The sequence below is a fragment of the Momordica charantia genome (genome assembly GCF_013281855.1).
Source record: "Momordica charantia cultivar OHB3-1 chromosome 11 unlocalized genomic scaffold, Mcharantia_2.0 BLBB01000011.1, whole genome shotgun sequence".
NCBI lineage: Eukaryota > Viridiplantae > Streptophyta > Magnoliopsida > Cucurbitales > Cucurbitaceae > Momordica > Momordica charantia.
In genome coordinates this window covers 21,317,099-21,341,521 of record NW_028275159.1, presented here as the reverse complement: position 1 = coordinate 21,341,521, position 24,423 = coordinate 21,317,099, and the positions used below count along the sequence as shown (strand labels likewise).

At 36.4% G+C, this 24,423-nt stretch overlaps 2 protein-coding genes across 4 annotated transcripts; both read left to right on the top strand.

Moving 5' to 3' along the window:
- The first annotated feature begins 1,827 nt into the window (after positions 1–1,827).
- On the top strand, positions 1,828–3,539 carry LOC148208314 (uncharacterized). The gene is given in 2 exon segments (XM_088120179.1): positions 1,828–1,842; positions 2,691–3,539. Coding segments are annotated over 2 exon segments (864 nt in total).
- A 4,455-nt stretch (positions 3,540–7,994) lies between these two features.
- Positions 7,995–24,364, top strand: LOC111012034 (SCY1-like protein 2 A). 3 transcript variants are annotated; one of them, XR_015788709.1, is made up of 15 exons: positions 7,995–8,716; positions 10,780–10,884; positions 11,284–11,394; positions 12,104–12,286; positions 13,543–13,669; positions 14,193–14,254; positions 14,380–14,466; positions 15,315–15,401; positions 16,959–17,072; positions 18,711–18,839; positions 21,324–21,386; positions 21,986–22,147; positions 22,255–22,373; positions 22,500–23,582; positions 24,132–24,364. XR_015788709.1 is itself a non-coding variant. In XM_022286058.2 (14 exons), the coding sequence occupies exons 1-14, from the start codon at positions 8,225–8,227 to the stop codon at positions 23,470–23,472; spliced, it is 2,814 nt and encodes a 937-aa protein (XP_022141750.1). In that variant the 5' UTR covers positions 7,995–8,224; the 3' UTR covers positions 23,473–23,846. The 3 variants fall into 3 exon arrangements, 1 of the variants encoding a protein (XP_022141750.1); XR_015788708.1 differs by having other exon boundaries at positions 24,004–24,142; XM_022286058.2 differs by lacking the exon at positions 24,132–24,364 and having other exon boundaries at positions 22,500–23,846.
- Positions 24,365–24,423: the final 59 nt, after the last annotated feature.

Below are 24,423 nucleotides of genomic sequence, written 5' to 3'. Positions count from 1 at the left end.
AGACCATCCTTGTATTCTTCCAATGTGGGACAACTTTAATTCCAATATTTTGCCAAAACCCAACAAATTCCACCTTGGCAAGATATTGAAAAAAGTTCACAGCTTCTACACTCATTGTCTTCACCGACAATCATAATTCTCAATTCAGAGAACTATAGCCTACTCCACCATAAAAGTAGATCACTTGGAATGTCGCCTTCCAGGAGTTTTCTTCCTCGTCACATGTCGATAAATCCTACTGAGATTTATGGTGCAACTTCCACCTACTTGGCTCACTTGGAAGTTCTTCAGCCATCGACATAACTTCCACCACACACACCTTGCATAACCGCCAAGTCAATGCCCATGTGTAAACTTGTGGAACCGCTAACATCACATCCTCTATCATGGTAAAGCGGACATACCATGAGGATGAATTCTCTCTCTTTTCAAAGGAACTGATCATCGTCTCCCCTGATGAGAGAAATATTGTCAGCATCCTGCCCAAAGCCCTTTAACGAATCGGTTCTGTTGTGACAATCTTTCTTCATGTGTCCAGACTGTCCGCATCCCCAGCAACAAGCTTTCTTTTGTACGGAGTCTTTCTTCTTCTTCCAATTGCTAGCTACCAGTGTCGAATCTTCATGTGAAGTACGCCCTTCACTCTTCAGCCATCTTTCCTCTGACAAGAGTTTACTAATAACCTCAGCAAAATTTAAAGTATCCTTCCCATACATCAAGATCGGCTTCATGTGTTCATAAGAAGGTGGAAGTGATAAGATGAGCCTGAGTGCTTTATCTTCGTCATCTATCTTCACTTCGATCGCCTCCAGCTCAAAGATGATGCTATTGAGATTACTCAGATGATCTGAAATTTTCATACCTTCCTCCATTCGCAGCGTGTGAAACTGCTCCTTCAGGTACAGCCGATTTGAGATGCCCTTTGCCTGATACAATGCTTCGAGCTTCTCCCAAAGTTCTTTGGCTTTCGAAATTCCATGCACATTCGCAAAAATATTCTTAGCCAAACTTGTTCGTATCGCGCTTGCAGCTCTCAAATCCATTTCCTCCCAATCTTCATCACTCATGCTAGATTTCTTAGAACCTCTGCTGGAACCACCACTGGACTCCATTGGACCATAATCACCGCTTAGCTTTTCCGAAGCACCTTCACTCAATCTTCCCTTCAACGCCTTGTGTAACCCAGATTGTATCAGCACATCCTTGACTTGCACTTGCCACAAGCCAAAGTTGATCCTTCCGTCAAATTTCTCCACGTCAATCTTCACTGGACTCATAAAGAATGACATATCTGCTTCACACTCCTAGCAAATCGGCAAATAGTGAACAATCCACACTATTCACAGAACTGTAGCTCGTTTCAAGAAATCTTTTCTGATGTGGAAGTTCAGACAATGCTGCAACCACAGAGCATACTCAGAAATTCTAGAAACTACAAACCTAAAGCTCTGATACCACTTGTTGGGACAAATCCCCTACTTCTACCGCAGGAATAAGCAGAAAATAACTGAGAAATTTAAAGAAAGCAATAAAATAAAGAAACACAAGAATTAACATGGAAAAACTCCAAACCGGAGGAAAAACCACGGCCCACAAGGGAAAATCCACTATGTGAAAAATTATTACAATCACACAGATTTCTCTCCCCGACCCCAATTACACAAAACACTCTTTCAAAGCAAATACCACTCAGTTAACTAGAGCTAGTATATCAAGCTTAAAGTATTTTAATTGGGATGATTAAAACCCAAGCCCATGAGCTCCTTTTATAGTAGTTGAAACACATCTCCTCCTTATACTTTTCCGATGTGGGACAACTTCTAGCACATGGAGACCATCCTTGTATTCTTCCAATGTGAGACAACTTTAATTCCAATATTTTGCCAAAACCCAACACGCAGTGCTTACACCTATTGTCTATCGAAGTTCCATTCAAAAATTTCGTCCGATAACTTGTATAGAGAGATTTTATGTGATGTTGCAGCTCTTCCATACCAGTTTAATTGCCCGGCACAACTTTCAGTATAACAATTGATACATCATAGGTTGGCCCAATGCAATCATATTGCAGCTCTTCCATACCAACTTAATTGCCCGACATTTTTTTTTTTTTTGGGAACAAGTGGGGAATTGTAAATAAGCATACATCCAAAAATGTTCAAATAGGTCAACCTATTAAAAAATATTTATTTAATAGTGTTGGTTTTATATATTTTAGATAATTATTGTAATATTTAGTCTTTCCTTTTTATATAGGAATTCAGTTTCCTATATTTTATGTAATTAGGAGTTTATGTTTTAGTTTCCTTGTTAAGGAAAGTTTCTCACATTTATTTAAAAGGTGCCTAGGGTTTTATTTTTTTAAGTAAGAAAAACAATAATATTTTTTCTTGTTCTAAAATTGACTTGATATCAGAGCCAAGATAAACTCTAACCCTAACTTTAAACCTAACCCTATTTCTAGCCACCATACTTTTACCACCCACCGCCGCCGCTGCTATAACCGTCGTCGCCCACTGCCATCTTGTCGTTGCTGTCTAAGGGATCGTCATCGTCGTTGCCGTCTAAAGGATCGGGTCGCTATCACCGTGTCGTCTTAAGGATTGGAGTGTCGTCACCGTCTACAAATCCGTTCGCCGTCGGGATTTTGCAAATTAGTTCGCCAGTGCCGTCTGTGGGAAACTATCAAGGGTTTGCAGATCTTCGTGGTTCAAGAGATCAGTGCTAACTCTATGGATGAGGAGATCAGTGCTAACTATATGTGTTATTCTACGGCGAGTGAATTATGGAAAAACGTAAATGAGATGTATTCCAACTTAGAAAATCAATCACATGCATTTTAACTGACACTAAAACTCAGAGAAATATGACAAGGAATCGATATAGTTACGAAGTATTTTAATTCTTTAAAGAGAATTTGGCAAGACATAGACCTTTTTGATACTCATGAGTGGAAATCTTCGGATGACTATAAACATCATCAAAAAACTATAGAAAATGATCGAATTTACACCTTTCTTGCCAGTCTAAATGTAGAGTTTGATGAAGTCAGAGGCAGAATAATTGGTAGAAAACCACTTCCAAACATTAATGAAGTTTTTTCTGAAGTAAAACGTGAAGAAAGTCGTAGGAATGTTATGCTCGGCAAGAAAACTACAAACAACACAATCGAAGGTTCTGCATTGGTGAATGAGGCAGTTGCTAATAAAGCTTCAAATCATCATAATAAAGGGAATGAGAAATCTCGTGTTTGGTGTGACTATTGTAATAAACCTCGACATACCCGTGAAACTTGCTGGAAGCTTCATGGAAAACCGGCAAATTGGAAGAGTAATAAACCAGGTGAGAAGAGCGGTGGCAACCAGGTATCTAGTTATTCCAATGCAAATACTGTTGATTCTTACCAGTTCAATAAAGAGCAAATTGATCAACTTCTAAAGCTGCTAAAGACTAATTCATCATCTGGTAATCCTAGTGGTTCTTTGGCACAATCAGGTATTTATCCTCATGCCTTATCTTGTCTAAATTCATCTCTATGAATGATAGATTCTAGAGCCTCTGATCATATGACTAGTTGTTCTAAACTTTTCCAGTCTTACACTTCTACATATTACAATGAAAAAATTCGAATATCAGACGACAGTTTCTCTTTCATTGCAGGAAAAAGAACTATTCCATTAACAGAAAATATAACCTTAAAAATTGTCCTTCATGTTCCAAAAGTAGCATGCAACCTTTTATATGTCGGTAAAATCTCTAAAGATTCTAACTGTCGTGTCACTTTCTTTGAAACTCATTGTCTCTTTCAGGATCGAGACTTAGGGAAGACGATTAGATGTGCTAGGATGCTCGATGGTCTCTATTTCTTTAAAGAACTTCCAAATAGTAATAAACAAGCTCTAAATAGTGTCGTTTCTCCTGCCGTTAATGAAAAAATAATGCTTGGGCATCTTAGGCTAGGAAATTCTAGTTTTTTCTACTTAAAATTTTTGTTTCCAACCTTATTTAAAGACATTGATTGCCCAAATTTTCAATGTGAGACTTATTTTTGTTAAAAATCACCGTTCTACATACCCCTCTCAAACTTATAAGGCTTCAAAACCTTTTTATTTAATTCATAGTGATGTATGGGGGCCTTCCAAAATTTCAACTTATAAACTTTCATCGATGATCACACTCGTGTAACTTGGGTTTATTTAATGACAAAAAAAATCTGAAGTAAAAGACCTTTTTATACATTTTTATAAAATGATTGAAACTCAATTTCAAACCAAAGTAAGTATTTTTCACTCAGATAATGAGATTGAATATTTCAATGATTTCTTGGGGGAATTCTTTAAAAGCAACGACATTTTTCATCAATCTACATATCGTGACACCCCTCAACAAAATGGCATTGCGGAAAGAAAAAATAGACATTTACTTGAAGTTTCTCGTGCCATTATGTTTTCTATGCATGTTCCAAAGTATTTATGGGGAGAAGTTGTTCCTACTAATTTAATAAATCATATGCCTTCTAAAGTTTTAAACTTCAAAACTCCCCTTGATTATCTAAAATAATTCTTTACTACTGTTCGTCTTTTCTCTGACCTACCAAAAAAAGTTTTTGGATGTACTACTTATGTTCACATCTCAAATCTTTTTCGATCTAAACTTGATCACTAGGCTATCAAATGCATTTTTGTAGGCTACGCGTTGACACAAAAAGGTTATAAATGTTTTGATCCTACAACAAAGAAAATTTTTGTGAGCATGGATGTAACTTTTTGGGAAAATCAACATTTTTTTCCAAAAATTCCCTTAAGGGGGAGGAATCAAGTTCTGAAGATAATTTTTGGGGCATCTCTACTTCTCTCCTGAATATCATTTATCCTCATATTCCTGATTCTTTAGTACCACGTGTGGAAGATTTTCATCCAAGGGGAGAAAAACCACCACAAAATGACCCTACTGATAAAAATCACGAGCTTCAAGTTTATACTAGGAGACGTTTCAATCAAAGAAATGAAGATTAAGGAGCTGACTTGTCACCCCAGTCTACTACCCCAAGGAATGATATTGAAAATCCGGGTAATCAATCTCATATTCCCGATCAATCATCCATTCAAAAAATCTCACTTGATATATCTGATTTTGATGTTCCTATTCCCCTTAGGAAAGGTATTCGTACTTGCACTAAATATCCTTTTGCAAATTATCTTTCATATCAAAAACTGTTAGATAGTCATAAAGCCTTCACTTTTAAAATAAATAACTTGATTATTCCAAAGAACCTACAGGAGGCCCTAAATGATTCAAATTGGAAATTAACAGTTATGGAAAAGATGAATGCTTTAAAACAGAACTGCACATGGGACATTGTGGATCTACCTAAAGAAAAGAAAATAGTGGGATGCAAATGGGTTTTCACTATAAAATGCAATGCTGATAGTAATATTGAAAGATACAAAGCTAGGTTGGTAACCAAAGACTTCACTTAAACTTATGTGATAGATTATCAAGAAACATTTGTTATTGTTGCTAAGATTAACTCTATTAGAGTTCTTTTATCTATTGCTGTTAATTTAGATTGGCCTCTTCACCAATTAGATGTCAAAAATTGTCTTTCTCAATGGAGATCTAGAAGAAGAAGAAGTATTTATGGATTTACCTCCAGGTTTTGAAATGGATATTGAAGATAACAAAGTATGCAAATTGAAGAAATCTCTCTATGGCCTTAAACAATCTCCTAGAGCATGGTTTGAACGTTTTGAGAAAACAGTCACTAGCTAGGGTTTGCTTCAAAGCCAAGCAGATCACACTAATTTTTATAAGCACAATGAAAATGGCAAAATGGTTGTTTTGATTGTATATGTTGATGACATTATCCTCACAGGCAATGATGAAGATGGATTGAACTCTCTTAAGAAAAAGCTTGTCAGTAAATTCCAAATTAAAGATTTGGGTACTTTAAAATATTTCCTAGGGATGGAATTCGCTAGATCAAAACAAGGGATCTTCGTTAATAAAAGAAAATACATCATTGACTTACTTAAAGAAACAAGCTTACTTGGCTGGATTGCTTAAACTCCTATTGAACCTAATTTAAAGTTACAAATTGCAAAAGATGATGAAGTTAAAGATAAGGAGAAATATCAAAGACTTGTGAGTAGACTTATTTATTTGTCTCACACACATCCTGATATTGTCTTTGATGTAAGTGTAGTGAGCCAATTCATGCACTCACCTGGTTCAGTTCATTTTCAAGCAGTTTACAGGATCCTAAGATATCTGAAAGGAACTCCGGGTAAAGGTATACTGTTCAGAAAACATGACCATTTGCAAGTTGAAGTTTATACGATGCCAACTGGACTGGTAGTGATACAGACAGTTGTTCTATCAGATTACTGTTCATTTATTGAAGGTAACTTAGTTACCCGGTGAAGCAAAAAACAAAATGTAGTAGCAAGAAGTAGCGCTGAAGCAGAGTTTAGAGTTTTAGCTCATGGTATTTGTGAGGGTATATGGATCAAAAGGCTACTAGAGGAATTGAAGTTTACTAAGAAAGAACCTATTCGTATTTATTGTGACAACAAGGATGTCATCTCCATAGCTCACAATCTAGTTCTACATGAGAGGACAAAACATATTGAAGTTGACAAACACTTTATAAAAGAGAAGATCAATGCAGGAGTAATATGTACCACCTACTTGCCAACTATAGAACAAATCGTTGATGTATTAACTAAAGGTCTTCCGAAAATGCAATTCGACAAGTTAATTGACAAGCTGGCAATGGAAGACATCTTCAAACCAGCTTGAGGGGGAGTGTTGGTTTTATATATTTTAGATAATTATTGTAATATCTCGTCTTTCCTTTTTTATATAGGAATTCATAGTTTCCTATATTTTATGTAATTAGAAGTTTATGTTTTAGTTTCCTTGTTAAGGAAAGTTTCTCCTCACCTTTATTTAAAAGGCCTAGGGTTTTATTTTTTTAAGTAAGAAAAACAATAATATTTTTCTTCTTCTAAAATTGACTAATAGATACATTACAATTTAGTTTTTTTTTAGTTTACCAATTATGGGATAGGAATGAAATAAAATCTTGGAGAAAATATACTTTGGTCCATGAGGTTTGAACTATGTCTATTTGATATATGAAGTTTCAAAATGAACACTTTTGGTCCCTAAAGTTTGAGAAATGGTTTTAAATGGTCCCTGAACTTCTTTGATCGTTAAATGACTTAACATTAGAATGATGTGACGGTTAAATAGATGATTCTCAGACTTTCTTTCTCCTCTCTCTCTTATCTTCCTCTTTCATCCTCTTTTCTTCCTCTTCTCTAGCACACTTTGCCACCGTCACCACCTCTTTGCTTCCGCTGTCACCCGCCGTCTTTGCCGCCACCGCCTCTTCCTCTGCTAGATCTGAAATAGAAACCTCTTATTCCACCAAACGAAACGAAGAGCTCTTTGTTTCTTCTTCTTCCAGACGTGGAAGAGGAACGTTTATCTTCTAAATCTGGGAGAGGGGCGACCGGTCGAAGATGGTGGGTGATGATGACAATACGGCGAGGGGTGGCAAAGTGTGCTGGAAAGAGGGAAAAGATAAGAATGAGAGAGGAAGAGAAGAGAGGAGAGAGAAAGTATTCTTAATAATCCACACATATATTATTAAATCAATATATTTTCCAAATAAGCTAATACGAACACCCATTTAATTGTCGCATCATGTTAACATTAGTTAACTAATCAAATAAGATCCTGAAGCATTTAGAACAATTTTTCCAACTTTAACCCAAAAAGTGTCAATTTTAAAATTTTAGGAACCAAATAGATACTTACCTCATACATGAAGACGAAAAATATTTTTCCTAAAATTTTTTATAAAGTTAGGGAGTAAATAAGACAATTGGACAAAATTTGTAATTTAATGTAAAAGTTAAGAGTAAAACAGTATTTAAAGAAAGTAAAATTTGTAGCTTCCAACTCTAAACAGCAAATCGAATGAAGTAAGGCAGAATAATTAAGGAAACCAAAGAACGAAGAGACTGAGACCGGATAGAGAGCGAGAGACAGAGAAATGGAAGAAACCCAAGCACTCTTGCTTTGATCCAAACCTCCAAATTTCTCCCTCCTTCTCCTTCATTTCCTTCGAATCACAGACCAAATTCATCATCTACATTCGTAATTCTTCCAGATTTTTGTTCGGTCAACTTCTACAGTCCAGAGGAAGAAAAAAATGGCGCTGAATATGAAAACCCTCACCCAAGCCTTGGCCAAGACCGCCGCGGTCATCGAGAAAACAGTTCAGACCACCGTACAGGAGGTCACCGGACCTAAGCCGCTTCAGGATTACGAGCTTATCGATCAGATCGGCTCCGGCGGTCCCGGTATGGCCTGGAAATTGTATTCTGCCAGGGCTCGCGACTCTTCGCGACCGCAGCAATATCCCACTGTTTGCGTCTGGGTTTTGGATAAGAGGGTTCTGTCAGAGGCAAGGGCGCGCGCGGGGTTGTCCAAGTCTGTGGAGGATGCGTTTTTGGATCTGATTCGTGCTGATGCGGGGCGGTTGGTGAGGCTTAGGCATCCCGGAGTAGTTCACGTGGTGCAGGCGTTGGATGAGAATAAGAATGCCATGGCAATGGTGACGGAGCCGCTCTTTGCGTCGGTGGCAAATGCTGTAGGGAATCTGGAGAACGTTGCTAAGGTTCCCAAGGAGCTAAAGGGTTTGGTATGTAGAGCCACAATTCGCCGAATTTTATTTCAATTTTGATAAACCGAGTAATGTGGTAATTTTTAAACCCGATTGAGTTTGAGGAGCCTCTTACGATATTCAAATGAATTATCAGTATTACAGTTGTGATATTGGGAAATCTAGTAAATTCCAAAATATAATAGTTGTCTTGTTGAATTTTTGTGGATGTTAGTTGATCACTAAGCTTGATGTTTATCTTCGACTTCTTCATGAGTTTCAATTTTGATGCCCTTACTTCGAAGAGAATGTGTATACAAGCTTGTCTCGTTCCATTTCCATTTATTAAATTAAATTTGTTTTCATTTTCCTTTTAAATAAGAGCCCGACCATTCATGGATAAGTGAAAAGCATAAAGAAGAGTAGAGACCATCATAATATAATGGAGCTTACGAAGAAGTTGCGCAGTATCTAGGTTTGTTTCAGAAGTCCTTAGGTTTCTTTCCGGACAATTTTTCCTTTTGTAATTGAATGTTCTATGGGATTTTTTTCTTTTTCTTTGTTTGTATTCAATTATCCACTGGGAAATAGAGATGGAGCTGCTCTTCCCATGCGTTGTTGGCCTTGGGTTTAGTTATATTAGAAAATAAAATGAATATGTTGGATAAGTGATTCTGGAGATTCTTAATGAAAGAGAAGCATTACAGGCCACGCCATAAGATCTTTTCTAGTATGGTAAAGAGCTCCTTGGTTTATTAATCATTCACTGCCTCTGTAGCTGCTACAGGAAGCTTGAGGTACTTTGTTGAAAATTGCAAGGGACTGATTATGAAAAGATCATTTGTCAACGTTGGATATAATTTGGCCATAAGATTCTGGAACTATATCTCAGTTGATACCTCCACTCCGTGCTTTGAGTTATGCAGGCTTTTTTGCTTTTGCTGACACTGAAAGCAAGACAAAAGTATTCAGAACTGTTGGAATAAGGGATCTATAGGCATGCTTATGGTTAGAAGAAACACCAATGAAACAAAAGTTCAGGATTTGTGCCTGTATGTCTTAAGTGGGGATTTTTTTTGTGTCTATTAACTCTCCTAAGATTCTAGGGTATGGTTAATGGAAAATTGAGGGCAGTTTTCATGTAAGTCTCTTTCTCACCATCTTTATGCTTTAAAAGGAGTGGTGGTCCCATTTTGTTTGATCAAACTGACTTGGGAGACTAAATGCTGAAGAAATTTGAGGTTCCATGTGGTTTCTTCTCCTCAAAGGTATTAATAGTTGTGGCAGGTTTGAAAACTGTAATCATTTGAGCTGTGTCTACCCAAGGTGGTATGTTTTGTGCAGATGTAGCAATGTAGATGCTTTTCCTTTGGTTTCCTTAACCAAGGATTTTTATGCATTTCCTTTCTCTCCTTCTTGGTAACTGTTGTCCTTTTATGTAATGTTTTGCAGGTAGGTAGTTGTTGTTTTCTGACTCCTGGTGTCTTGGGCTTTCCATTTTTTTGTATTGCCTTTTCTATATTCTTTTATTTTGTTTTATTTTATTATTATTATTTTCAATAAAAAAACCAGTGTAGATTAGAACATATTTTCCTTCTGTGCTTCTTTTATCATTTTTGGTGGAAGCTTACTAACTTTTTTGGTTTTAAGTTGCTTTCTTTGAAGGGATGTTTAGCTCACAGTTTTAACAAGTCTGGGTCGTGTAGTATGAAGTTCATAAGTCTAGATTTGTATAGTTCGTGTTTGGTTTGTGGGTTTGCTATTTGTAAAATTTACTTCATCCTCTTGTAAAAGTAAGTGTTGCAAGTGTTTGGTTTGTAGGATTGTTATTTGTAAATGTAAATGGTTTATGGATAAATAATGAGTTTTAAATGTAAAGTGATTTTAGTATTACTACTAAATTAATTATTGAGAAACTTCTATTCTATCCATAGACTCTTTCCTTCATTGATTGAGAAAGTCAATTCCCACATAAATTTCTTGTATGGTGGCATATGCATGATTTTCTATGTGGTTGGATCTTTATTTAATCATGTGACGCGCGTAGCTTGCTTAAAGGCTTCTCTGCTCTGATCATCTTGTCCTTCATCTATATCTCACAGGAAATGGGATTACTGGAAATAAAGCATGGTTTGCTTCAGATTGCAGAGTCTTTAAACTTTCTTCATAGCAATGCGCATCTCATTCACCGAGCTATATCTCCTGAGGTATCAATTTCTTTCAGCTTTTGCTTTGGAAAAGACTAAGATAATTGGTTGAAGATGTGATTTAATAAACAATTCCTTCTTTTTGTAGTACCTAGTTTTTCTTGGTAGCTTCAATCTCTGTTGTAAAAAATTTGAGATTATGTGAAGTTGTTTTTTGCTTCATTAAGAATTGAAATGTTACAAGTGTTCAATGATACGAACCTCCTACTATAGTAGAAAAAAATCTCCTCTCCAAAATAACGAAGAAGATTACAGAAAAAGCCCCCATCTTAGACAAGTATCAAATCAGCCAGACTTGTTGCTGCTATTGTATTGGTTTCAGATCCATAAGCATGCAAGCTGCATTCAATATTATTCTCTCTCCTTCTCTTGAAGTTTCTGAGAATTTTGACTTTGCAGAATGTTCTCATCACATCAAATGGAGCTTGGAAACTTGCTGGATTTGGCTTTGCAATTCCAGCTGATCAGACCTCGGGTGACATGGCTACCATGCAGGGTTTCCATTATGCTGTGAGTTTGATATCCACTGGTTTCTTGATAACTTTTTAATGTTGTAAAATAAAAATAAGGGAAACAAGTTGTTAAACATGTTAAATCATCAACGAACCCAAGAACTTAAGCTAATGGGTTAGGGTAAATTTAATCATTTATAGGATATTTAACACTCTCCCTCACTTATGGGCTTGAAAATTTGTACAAGGCCAAGAGGTGGAAATCAATATTAAATAGGGTGGAAATCAATATTAAAGGGGGAGGAAATGACAATATAGGGGTTCGAACACAGGACCTCCTAATCTAGTACCACGTTAAACATATTAAATTACCAATGAACCTAAAAGTTTAAGCTAATGAGTTAGGGTAAAGTTAATCATTTATAGGATATCTAACACAAACCAATTGTTGGTTGATGCTCTTTTCAGTTCAGTTGAGATCTTTTGAAAAGGAGATAAAATATTTTATATGAATTGTCAGTCCTTGTGTCATTGTCATGCTACAGCCTACAGTTTAGACATAAATTTAACAGCCTTGTTAGTGTGATTAATATCTGTGAATACAGTGTGCAGCTTTATCCTTTGAGTTAATCTGCAAGCTGGCCATCTTCCTATAATTTACCCCTCTTTATAAAGATTTAGTTGATTCAATATTAGGACATGAATTTAGTATCATCATTACTAAGACTAATTGAGGCTCCTATGTTTTATTTTATTGAATTGCACAGGAGTATGATGTTGAAGATTCTGTACTGCCTCTTCAGCCATCTCTGAATTACACTGCTCCTGAATTGGTTAGGAGCAAATCATCTTTGGCTGGATGTTACTCTGATGTTTTCAGCTTTGGATGCCTCGTTTACCATTTGGTTGCTAGAAAGCCTTTGTTTGACTGCCACAACAATGTTAAAATGGTATTTCCAAGCTCATTCTTTCTGAACTCGATCACCTTCCCTGATGATGTACTTTGCTTACTTGCTTGTATCTTTTATAAGTGAGAAAGTGCCGTCCAGATAATTTTGATTTTTCATTTTCTGAACATCCTTATTTTCTGGTCTTTCTTCATATGTTCCAATTAGTTTGAGTCTTCTTAAATGACTTGATGTTGGGAAAAGCCATCTTCTTGGTCTACAGCGGAAGTAATTAAGTATGAACTCTCTCTTATTTTTAGTTTTGTTAATTAAAAATGGCTGATGCTTTTAAAGTGGAGTTATTGGCCTATAGAACCAGTAAATTTTTTCATTCTCTTTACCTGAGGCTAGGAAGACCTTTATCTGGTCGTGGAAAATATGAATTAGTTTTTCCCAAAAACATGCAGATGTTTGGAATTCAACTGTAACTTTTTGAGATGGCACTGAAAGTTCCAGCTATTAGCCCTGTAGCGTATATATGTTATCGAGTGATGTAGCAAATATACTATACTATATTGTATTTTGTTACTTACTGTATCTGAAATGTGCAAATGAAGCCCATGTTTAATGGAGTCTGGTTGAACCAGTAAATGAGTTAAACATTTGGGCCCAAAAGTAAAAAACCTATATGCTGGATCTTTTCAGCCTACACCATTGAGCCTCTATTGATGCGCCCGTAAGTGTGGAGGTCTATGAGTGATTACATTAAGATTCTTGGTCATAAAACTCGTAAAGTGATTAAGTAATAGTATGCGCTGGAAATTAGCATGCTATTATAAAGGTTTGCTTCTATCGTCCTCAACTGTGCTACTGTACTATTATTACGTTTTAGCCCTATGCAGGGGGCATAAGAGAACTATCCAGTCTTTTCAACTTAAGTGAAGTTGAAATGATAAATGCTGAATTATGTAATATGTATACAAACCACAATTTGTATTATGATGCAAGAAGCTTGATAATGCTGCCATATATTGGTTGGTTTTGTACGTATATCAGCTTTTCTGATAAGTTATAACAATGTATAAATGGTGCACTAAAGATTTATTTTTGTACTAAGTGGTAATTATGGAGTTATCTGTTATCTATATCTGAATCTTTTCAGTAATATAGGTATAGACTGAGGATAAAAATACCTGTTGGAAAAAATGTTTTACGAAAATGAAAGGGAATTGGCTCAAATATTCTTGTAATTCATGTCTGTCATCCAAGTTCCTAATTCCTGTTATTTTTCTTTCTGTTCCTTCCCACTTCCCCAATAGTACATGAATTCCTTAACTTACATGTCGACTGAGTCGTTTTCTTCCATTCCACCGGAGTTAGTTCCTGACTTGCAAAGAATGCTCTCATCAAATGAGTCTTTCCGGCCAACAGCACTGGAGTTCACAGGTAATACAATTTGAAATTCAAATCTAAATGATACATACAATTTGTAACGTTGAATATTTGATACTGTACATGGAAGTTGGAAGATAGAAAGGATTGTATAAATTACGTGATTATGATGAATTTGCAATTTGGATTGGCTTTTAATTTTTATTATGTCACGTGTTGTATTCTAAATTCTAGACCCTTATGTTCCACTACATTCCATATTTTTTCAAAAGGAAAAAAAAATGGAACCATCATATTTGATAAATTATCTGTTGTTATTAGCAGTTTTGATAGGTTTAGTCAGCCATACTCTTAATGGAAATACCTGGAGCCTTTACATGATGGCTGGTTGATGGTTCCATCGATCAAAAGTCTTCAAGGAGATTTCCTACATCTCTCCCTCCCCCTTCCCCCCTCTTTCTTTTTCCCAATGCTCCCAAGTAAACCAATGGAAGCTCAACACCACATTATGTTTATTTCTCAATTGTTTGAGCTGTTTGTAGTCAGTTCATATCAACATCATCTGATTTTCTTGCAGGTTCCCCATTTTTCCGAGATGACACAAGGCTGCGTGCTCTTCGCTTTCTTGACCACATGCTTGTAATTAATTGTTTCCATTTCAGTTTTACCGATATGTGTCTTTCTGATGTGTTATTTAAAGCAGTTACTTACAATGGAAGGATAGTTGAAATTGAAAATATTTATTTATCATTGATACTTTTCAGGAAAGAGATAATATGCAAAAGTCTGACTTCTTGAAAGCTCTATCTGATATGTGGAAAGATTTTGATTCCCGTATATTGCGCTATAAGGTTTGAGTTTCTCATGGCCTATTTGTCTATGAATTTTCTGGCTATTGTGATGCTTTCTGATTTTAAATTGTAATTTTTTGTGGCTTTCTTTTATTAGACACAAAATTTCATTGATTGACTAATAGTAAGGTGATAGAAGAAAAGCTAAAGCTAAACCACTGGTAGTTGACCTAGTGGTCAAAGGGACATGCAACATGCCAGAAACCATTTGTTTGGGGTCATGGATTTATAGCGTGTAACTGTAACCTATCCAACTCTCTAACACCAAATTTTATAGGATTAAAGTGGTTGTCCTCATTTGTTTAATACGTGTAAGATAGTCCGAACACTCACCCAATTAGAATAGAACGAAGGATTTATAATACACTTCTCCAGTTGGTAGAAATAAAAGACAAACTATAGTCGGAAAAACTCCTTATGGATGGTACTACATGAGGGCGAACCAAATACACTATTTTACAAAGAAAAGATGCCTTACCAAAGAAGACATCAGAATTTGGAAACCAAGTGATAAACAACTAACCGAGTGTAACTGTTATCCCCCCGTTTTGTTTTGCCTTTTTCATAGGTTGAATTATTTGATTACACTTTAAAATGCAATTTCCAGCAACACACTCTTGTGTTCTTTAGATGGTGGTGTGATTCACAGTTACAAGTTATATCGGCTTTACTTCCAATTAATTTACATGATAAGAATTAATAAGTTCATCAAATGGCCGTAGACATTTATTAGATGAGGAGTTTACTAATAGTCTTGCGCTTGCCCAACTAATATATATGACATCTAGAAAAGTAATATTCATGAAATATTTGATCTCCCAATGAGGTTATCTTTATGTCTTCTGCAGGTACTGCCACCTCTTTGTGCAGAATTACGGAATCTGGTTATGCAACCTATGATTCTTCCCATGGTTCTCACAATAGCAGAGTCTCAGGTATAGACCTCCATGGTTTCATGTTTTTTTAATCATTTATTTATCTTACTAAGGTTCCATGCAAAAGTCTACGTTGAAGTTTTCCATGTCTGATTCCATTTATCTCTCTCTCTCTCTCTCTATATATATATCTTCTTTTTATTTTATTTTATTTTAATGAGATTTAGCATACTGCAGTTTTACTAATAATATGAAGTTGGTTGGTGTTTGGTTCTAAATATTAATAAAAAGGTGGCATACCTTAATTTGTCCCAATATTTATACTTACATATACTGATATACATACACACACACATATTTGTACACGCATTATTTGTGTTGGTTTCTTTTAAGATTGTTCAGTTTTCTTCCTTGTATCTGGACTTGGTAATGCATGGTGTTTGGTTTTATATAGAAATAAAAGATGGCATTTCCTAATTTGTTCCCTAAAAATGTGTGTATATATATTTTTTTGGATAAGAAGGCAGATACATATTTGTATGTATTTGTTGGTCCTTTTTTTAAGATCGTCTAGTTTTCTTTCCTGTTTTTTTCTTTTTTGGCTCTGTTACTTTCGGGTCCTACGTCATAGGTATGTTAAACTGTAAGAGCTAGCAAGGAGTTGAGATTTTCTGTAGATTGATTTCTGGAGATTGATCTTTTATCAAATTTCCGGGAAATCAAGTGACTTGAATCTAGAACAAGATACTTCATAGATGTAAAGGAACAAAATTGTTCAAATATACAAACTCCAAAAGGAGCGAAAAGGAAAAAGAAAAGTAAAACATATAAAATGGTAATGAAAGTATAAGAGTCATAGCTCGCTTGGAGTTATAAAAGCCTCCCAATCCATACAAATCATACTAGGCGAATAATTGGAAAGTACATCAGGAAGAGCACACCATTGCACACCATTGCGAGGCTTTGAACTTGGCGATGTTGAAGCAATCCATGTAAGATCTTCGGTTTCCTTTAAAAACCTTTGATTCTTTCAAACCACAATTTTGAAATGAGTGCCTTGAAACTATTTACCCATAGAATATGAGCTTTAGGTTGGAACCTTAAACCACAAAGTAATTGCTGAATGTTTGAAGGAACCTCAAGGTCCCAAACCCAAGATAAGCTGAATGTTTGGGAGAACCGAACCAAACAAGCAGAGGCAAAAATAGAGATATTTCATTGATCAGCACGAGAGAGGAAGGGATATTTGGTTGACTGGCATATTGTGATTGTCAGTTTCTATCCTTTATTGATGCTTTCCTCTTGCTTTGAAAGAACAGATTTTTTCTTTTAAGGGATGAAATGTACAAAAAGGAAAAGTATACCCCCACATCAAGGAGCTTTACAAAAAAATGCTTTCTATATATAAATTATAGGTACTAAGTGTGAGACGAGGGTTAATGAACCTCTTTAATCAAAGGTCCTTATTTTTATCCACTGGAGGGTTTATTCCCGTATGTTCTAATAGTAAATTACGATTTGTTTTATCTTTGATGTCTTCCACTGTGCATTTACCTACCATTTAGTTTTGTGGGATTATATTCTTGGAATATAAGATTAATTTGTTGAAGCTTGCAGGATAAACATGATTTTGAGCTATCAACTTTGCCATCTCTTGTTCCCGTCCTGAGTACTGCTGCAGGTGACACAATGTTGCTGCTTGTGAAGCACGCCGATCTTATAATTAACAAGGTAAAATCAAGTAATTATGCTTCTTGTGTGGTGATTCTTTATTTTGTTGGTTGATTTACAAGATAAAATGTAACTAATTATACGTGTTGCTCTAGTTCCACATCTGTTTATAATATGGTGTTGGGCCCTTTATGAGTAAGTTAGTTATGATACATGCATTTGATGATGTAAGGGGTAGAGGGCATCTGAGTTGTGACCAGAGCAAGCTCAGGCTTCTCGAATAGTCTGGGAATTTTATATTCACTGTCTTCCTTATTTCTTAATCAGCAGAAAACTCTTTCTGTTTGCTAATTATCACATCGATTGGTATTAGATCTTTGTCTTGGGTATGCCAAAAGGAAAGATCTGGAGAACAGAATGGAACGGAGTGTTGCCATCTTGTTGTAGCAGCAGAGGATATGCAGAAAATTCTTGCACTGGAATGAGGAGTATTGTCATCTAGTGGGAGTTACCAATTATTGAAGAAAATAAAAAATTAGAGACGTTAATTGAATGACAATTTATTTATACAGGGCGGTAAAGGAATTAACAGACAAGGAAATCATGGTAGTTTAGTGAAGTAAAAGATTAGTAGAAGAAAGGACTACTTTGAAGTGCTCATTGAGGAAGTTGGCATTGCCAATCTTTGAAGGCAGTGATCCTCATGGATAACATTTTAGATGGAGTGTTTTTCCAAACTCTGTGCATGACAGGCCAAGCAAAGTGTTAGCTTGATTCTGATGGATGGAGAAGAGACCTGGCACATTGTGGGAGGAATTTTAGTAGGCGTTGATTACATTATTCCCGTCTACATGGGAGGGGCTCCATGTATGAACGATTTTCAACCCTTTCACTTTGTCGAGAACTGTGTGAGAGTATATCAAGCAATTTGCGGTGTTTGTTGCCCCATTATTGGGTGTTCTAGACTTCGTGTTAGAAGGAACTTCATGAATGGCATGAAGGCAAAGGTGAACAGGAAGCTCCAAGTTTTGAAATTGGTGGGCTTGGAAAATATCATGAAAGCAGCCCTTGGCTGAGGAGGGGGGAACTCATTTGAGCCTAGCCTTTCACCTAAACTAACCCAAATATTTTAAAAATATTCCTTGTTTTCGGGGCAGAAAAGTGACACGATAGGTTTGGAAGGCACAAAAACACATAATAAAAACTATGAGGAAGAAAGGATTGTGTTTTAGATGCAAGGAGAAATATTCTCATGAATGACGACGGTGAGTTAGCAAGAGAGAACAATGGTGGCGAAGGGCTGATGGTGTGCTGGAGGTTGTTGCATTGCACTTAATTTGGTTGTAGGAATCTCGTTGCCACACATGATGTTGCTGAAAGGAAAAGTGCAAGAGAAACTGATGTTGGTCATGGTGGGACCATACATGATTTCATTACTAAATCTCAGTGTTTAAGAAATCTTGGTATCTTATCAGAACTTACAACAATTCTATACAATTTAATCATGAAAATGTTAATTTGAATTTGTTTGTCATTGTGGACACTTGAATACATTTATTGAGTGTGGCTTGTTCCTCAGCCTTCAATATATATATATATTATATATATATATTTCTTTCTTCTCCTTTTTTTTTCAATCCTATTTGACAGCATGTCCTAGGGGAAGTTTACTCGTTAACCATTCTGTCATTTTTGTAGACCAATCAGGAACAATTAGTAACAAATGTCCTTCCATTGATTGTTCGGGCTTATGATGATAATGATGCTCGCATACAAGAGGAAGTTCTGAGAAAATCAGTTTCCCTTGCTAAGCAACTTGATACACAGGTGAGAGCTTCATATCTTGTGTTTATGTTATCTTTCTAGTTTCTCCCCTCAAACCCCTTTCCTTTTCATGAAATTGGGAAAGCTAGCCTACAAATGCATCAAATAAGTGTTACTACATGTAAATTACTTTGAAAGATGTCTTTGTTTTGTTGCAAAACCTCTTCCAATGAATGGTCATTTTCTGTTGTCTCAACAAGTTCAGCTTCCTGGTTTTCAAATTCTGAAATGAATTCTAAAGTTCTACTTATTTGTTCTCTTAGAAAAAGGAAATTTGGCTATTTTGTTGAACTGATTTTTTGTATAGTAGTGATATTTATTTTATGAGTTGGTTTGGGGGATGGAGGAGTTTATTTGTACTTTCTCTGGCAGATGGTAAGAATTGTATAAAGAATTTTCTTTTATGGTTATGATAGGAACTAGAAATCAAAAAGCAAATTAACATAAGATAGTATGGATATAAAGGAAAATTATAAGTTTTCCAAGCATTTTGAGAGGCCTGGACTCCCACAAACTATTTTTAGAAACTGCTTGCCCCTAAACTCTCTAACTCCCTCTACTTATAACCGTCAACACAACTAACTTCTAAGTAATTACAAATATGCCACCACTAATATTCTTAATAATATTCTCACTATTTCTTGACTGATACTCTAACATTACTCTGCCCAGAAACACACCTTGTCCTCAAGGTATGGATCACATAATATAGGGAACTGGCCACTCCCTAAAATAGTTTTCTCCCTACATGACTTGGTATAGAGTCCGTGGAGTCTTCGGCCTTCCCACCAGAAGACCTATGATATAGTGGTCGGCCTTAAGGCCTCCTTACTTTTTTGAGAGGCCCTGACTATTAAGAAGAGGGAGTTGTTCACCTTTGTCAAATTAGCTATTTTAGTACTACTCAATGCTAGTTCACCTTTGTCAAATTAGCTATTTTAGTACTACTCAATGCTAAAACAAAGGCTTTTGGGGCTTCGAGGCCTGAGACGTGGGGCAGAATTCTTGGTTCCCTGCGCTAGAAGCGAGATCGGAAGGGTTAGCTTCTAGAAATAGATAAAATAGGCATTAGGCATTCTAAGTTGGAAGGAGGCAAGCAAATGAAGGGAGGCATTACGGGCCGACTACAAGAAGCAAAGCTTCGAGACTTGACAAGTCGCTTTTCGAATGCTGAGTACTAGGGGAGCTTGGGGGAGGGAAGCGAAGCTTTATGAGCTTTCTGCCGGCCGACCACTACAGTATGGAAAATTTTTTCTTTCAGCTCCTATCTTACATTAGGCAAATCAGAATGATTCTCCTTCATCATTCTCTGAGCTGAAATTTCCATTAGAGCCTTCCTGGGATCCTCCCTCATTTTCTCCTTCGGTACGGAACCTCTCTCCTGATGCTGCATTCCTTCTAACTTCTTCACTATTTTCTCACTAATGCCCATGTTCCTGCACTCTGCACGTCAGATTTTCTCTTCCATTGCATCCAATCTTGTTTCCGTCCCTTTGTTCACAACCATTCTCTAGAAACCTCACCGTACTGGTACCAAATGAGACAGGAAATAGTATTATATTCATCCAAGAGAAACAAACACTAAGGATAATTTGAGAGACCCCCCAGTAGCTGTCCAAAATACATTCAGAAATATACCCCACACAAATGGATGATGTGATGATTTAGGTTTTTTTTTTGGTTTCTTTTTTTGACTTAGAAATAATTGCTAATGTACTTCTGTTAAATTATGATGCTTGCTTGGTAAGTATGATATATTGCAAAAAACCAAATATTAGAATTGTTATGAATTATGATAATAAGGTAGCAATTTTTGGAATCTTTTTCCTTTTTTTTTTCTCTGGGGACTTGTTAGCAACGCTCTTCATAACGTGTCCAAATTTCCCCTTATCTTCTGATTTTCTTTTGAGTGTGTTTTTCTAAATGCTTTGGTTTTAGAGATCCCTTGTTCCCTTGTTCCCTTGATCTTGTAATCTTTCTTATTTAGATGAGATACAATTACATCTATACATACTAAATTTACAAAAAGAGATGCCCAAGGTACCGTTGGAGTCATACAAAACATCTCCAACTAGTACATAAAGTATACAATGAATATTACAATGAAGATTGGATCTAAGACACCAAGGTGGGAGACAAAAGAGCCATTTCCTAGATTTGATCACGGTCCTCTCTTCATTGTCTAGAAATTGGCTACTATGTTGAAGCCAAATTTCGCACGGGGCACTGCACATAAATCTGCACCTAGAGCAGTTTTTCCTGTTTTTGAATCTATAACCACATTACATTGGACTCTCTTATTCAAAAGGAAAACCACTTTCAAGGAAATTCATTATTTTGATTAACTATGGTAGCATAATAGTCTGTACTGTCTATATAGTTGTGGTCGATATGTAATTCGAACTATCAAATGTTATTTCGTTTTTGACCTTTCTTATGGTATGCAGGCTTGCATTCACATTTACTTAAATTGTCGTGTTCTTACAGTTAGTGAAACAAACAATTTTGCCTCGTGTTCACAGTTTGGCTCTAAAGACAACAATTGCTGCGGTATGTATGTTTTTTCAGTTCTTAGTGGTTTTTCATTCTTCGAAGTTCTTTTCAATTTGTTTATCAGTTTGGCTGGTTGACATCTTGTCATCCTTTTTGTAATTTTTCCCTCTTTAGTGAAAGCTCATTATTTCCTACCAAAAAAAAGAAAGGAAAAAAAAAAGAGGAAAAAGAAGAGAAAGTTCTTTACAATTGATTGATGCATGTTCACTTTTAAAGGCATTCTTCTGTTAGCCTTTGTTTATCGTTGACCTTGTGAACATGAGAGAATGGTAATAATGTGATTTACATGAGTAACTTACCACAGGTCCTTGATTCGTTCTGATTGCTTTTCAGTTTTCATAATTGCAGATGTAGTGAGTGTCTAATTATGTGATTATGGAATGGTAAAAATTAGCATTCTTCCTCTCTATAAACTATTGAGTACGTGCATGCATGCACACGTTCTTGTTTTCCCCTATATATATATAGAATTTGAGTAAGGTCTAGTTACTGGTTTTTAGTACATCAGCATGTTATCCCAACAAGAATTGGCACTTATCTACTGAATGTTCAAAAAAAATTTGAGTGGCATTTTGGGCTTTTCATCCCATGTACAGGTTAGAGTCAATGCTTTGCTATGCTTTGGAGAATTAGTTCAGACGCTTGATAAACACGCCGTTCTAGAAATCTTGCAAACAATTCAACGTTGTACTGCTGTTGACCGTTCTGCTCCTACTCTCATGTGTACCCTTGGGGTTGCAAACTCAATCCTTAAGCAGGTACTAACCATATATAAGCCAACTTCTTGTTTACAAGGATACTGTTGCAGAAGATTTTTGTGCGGTACTTGAACTAATTTACCTTCTGACAAACTCATTTTGTTCAGTATGGAGTCGAATTTGTTGCGGAGCACGTTCTTCCTTTACTCACACCTCTTCTTACAGCCCAACAATTAAATGTTCAGCAATTTGCTAAGTATATGCTTTTTGTCAAGGACATTCTCAGGTAATATTGTTAAGCACCACAAATCTTTGCGCATGATTGAGGGCATACACATGCATGTGGCCTCATTTTTGGGGAGGTTACTCTTAGCAATATATCTTTTATTCTAACAATATTTTTCCATCACAGGAAGATAGAAGAGAAAAAGGGAGTCACTGTTTCTGATTCTGGAGTACCGGAGATGAAATCTAATGGGCCACAGTCCCAATCATCAAGCAGAACAAGTGATACCGTCGGAGCAGCAATAAAGAATCGACCTGCTTGGGATGAAGATTGGGGCCCTACTTCCAAGGGACCAACGCTCCCACAAAATTCTACGAAGGGGCCAACACCCCCTCAAAACTCTACTACCAATTTCTCATCTGCTCCTGCCGTTCTTGGTGGTCAGTCTATGGCAGGAAACTCTATACAAACAAATTCTGTCGTGACTACATCTGTGTCTAATCCACAAACTGTTGCGTCCTGCCTTCCAGTAGATATTGAGTGGCCTCCTCGGAACTCTACTGGTGGTGCACCCAGAATAGCTGATTCTGGGATGCAAGCAACTACCGGATCATCGTCAACTTCCAGCTTGGATGACACGGACCCTTTTGCTGATTGGCCTCCACGTCCTAGTGGCTCATTAGGAGGTGCTTCAGGAACTTCCAACAATGGAATGGTTGGAGGACCATCCGTGAACAAATATGGAACTGGTTCATCTTTGAGTACACAGAACAGTTTGAACTTTCCAACAAACAGCAATACCAGTTGGACCCTCAACAACCAAAATACAACTGAACCAATGAGACAAAATCATGGAATTTCGGCTTTCAATTCAAGCAATCTGGGGAGTGGGGGCATCACTTCCCAAAATTCTATTGGTTTTCAGAAGCAAAATCAGGGAATATCATCTCAAAATACTTCTGATGCCGACAAGAAATTCACTGATCTTGGATCCATATTTGCGCCAAGTAAGAATGATCATATTGCACCCAGACTTGCCCCTCCCCCGTCGACTACTATTGGTAGAGGAAGAGGAAGAGGGCGGGGGGGTTCATCGTCATCTCGTTCTACTCATAACAAATCGTCATCTGGACAAACTCCCCTTATGGATTTGCTGTAGAGGGTGGATGGATTCTACGTTGATCAGAAATATTTGGAAGATGCAGATTGCCTCTTGTAGATTTTTCATCTTGTGGCACACTGAGATGGATTTAACGAAATGCATATCAGGTATGAGAGTATATTTTTTTGACCCTTGCATGTAAAGCATAAGTTGGGGATGCGAGTCAATATTAAAACGATTGTTGTGTTATGCCTGTAGCTGATTTTTGGTAAATGCAATTTTTCTGTTTATAGTCAAAAGTTGAACTAGTTTATATTGGAAATTTTTATGCCTCGTAAGTGTTGTATTCTCCATATATAGTCCCACTCCCAGTTTGTGACTAGCTTTTAAAGACAATAAAGGAAGTTCAAATTGATTCTCCTAGAGTATAATTCACATGTCTGCACAATGCTTCAAGAATGTAAACATCTTGAGTTATTCTTTTCTTTTTTCGTAAAAAAAAAAAATTGTTTGTGCAAAGAATTGTTTATATTTGTACACAATATACTTTTCTGCTGTCATTTTAAACCTTAGTACCTTTAATTATAGGCTTGCCCTCAAGAGTCAGTCCTGTTGGCAAGGACTTGGGGTCTCTTAGTCATACCGGCTTAGAGGTCTAAAGTTCGAACCTTTCAGTGAACTTAATACCAATAATCCTTGATGTCTCTTGTGTCCAGACGCGGGCGCCCTTGGGTATAATAGGAGAATGAAGCTCCGACTCGTAGTCATCCAAAAAAATTAAAATTATAGACACAATACATTAGATAGTAATAATACAAGGTGAATTCCTTGATCTCCGAGAATGCTCTGTTACTATACATTATCCACACTATGGTATGGCAATTATTGAATATCTAGCTTTTACTTTTTAGTCCCTGTTGATGTGGAAAAGATGTTGATGATTTTTAATGATGTGGGACCTGATTGACATTTTAAATTATTTTTATATTATATTTTCGAGTACCAACC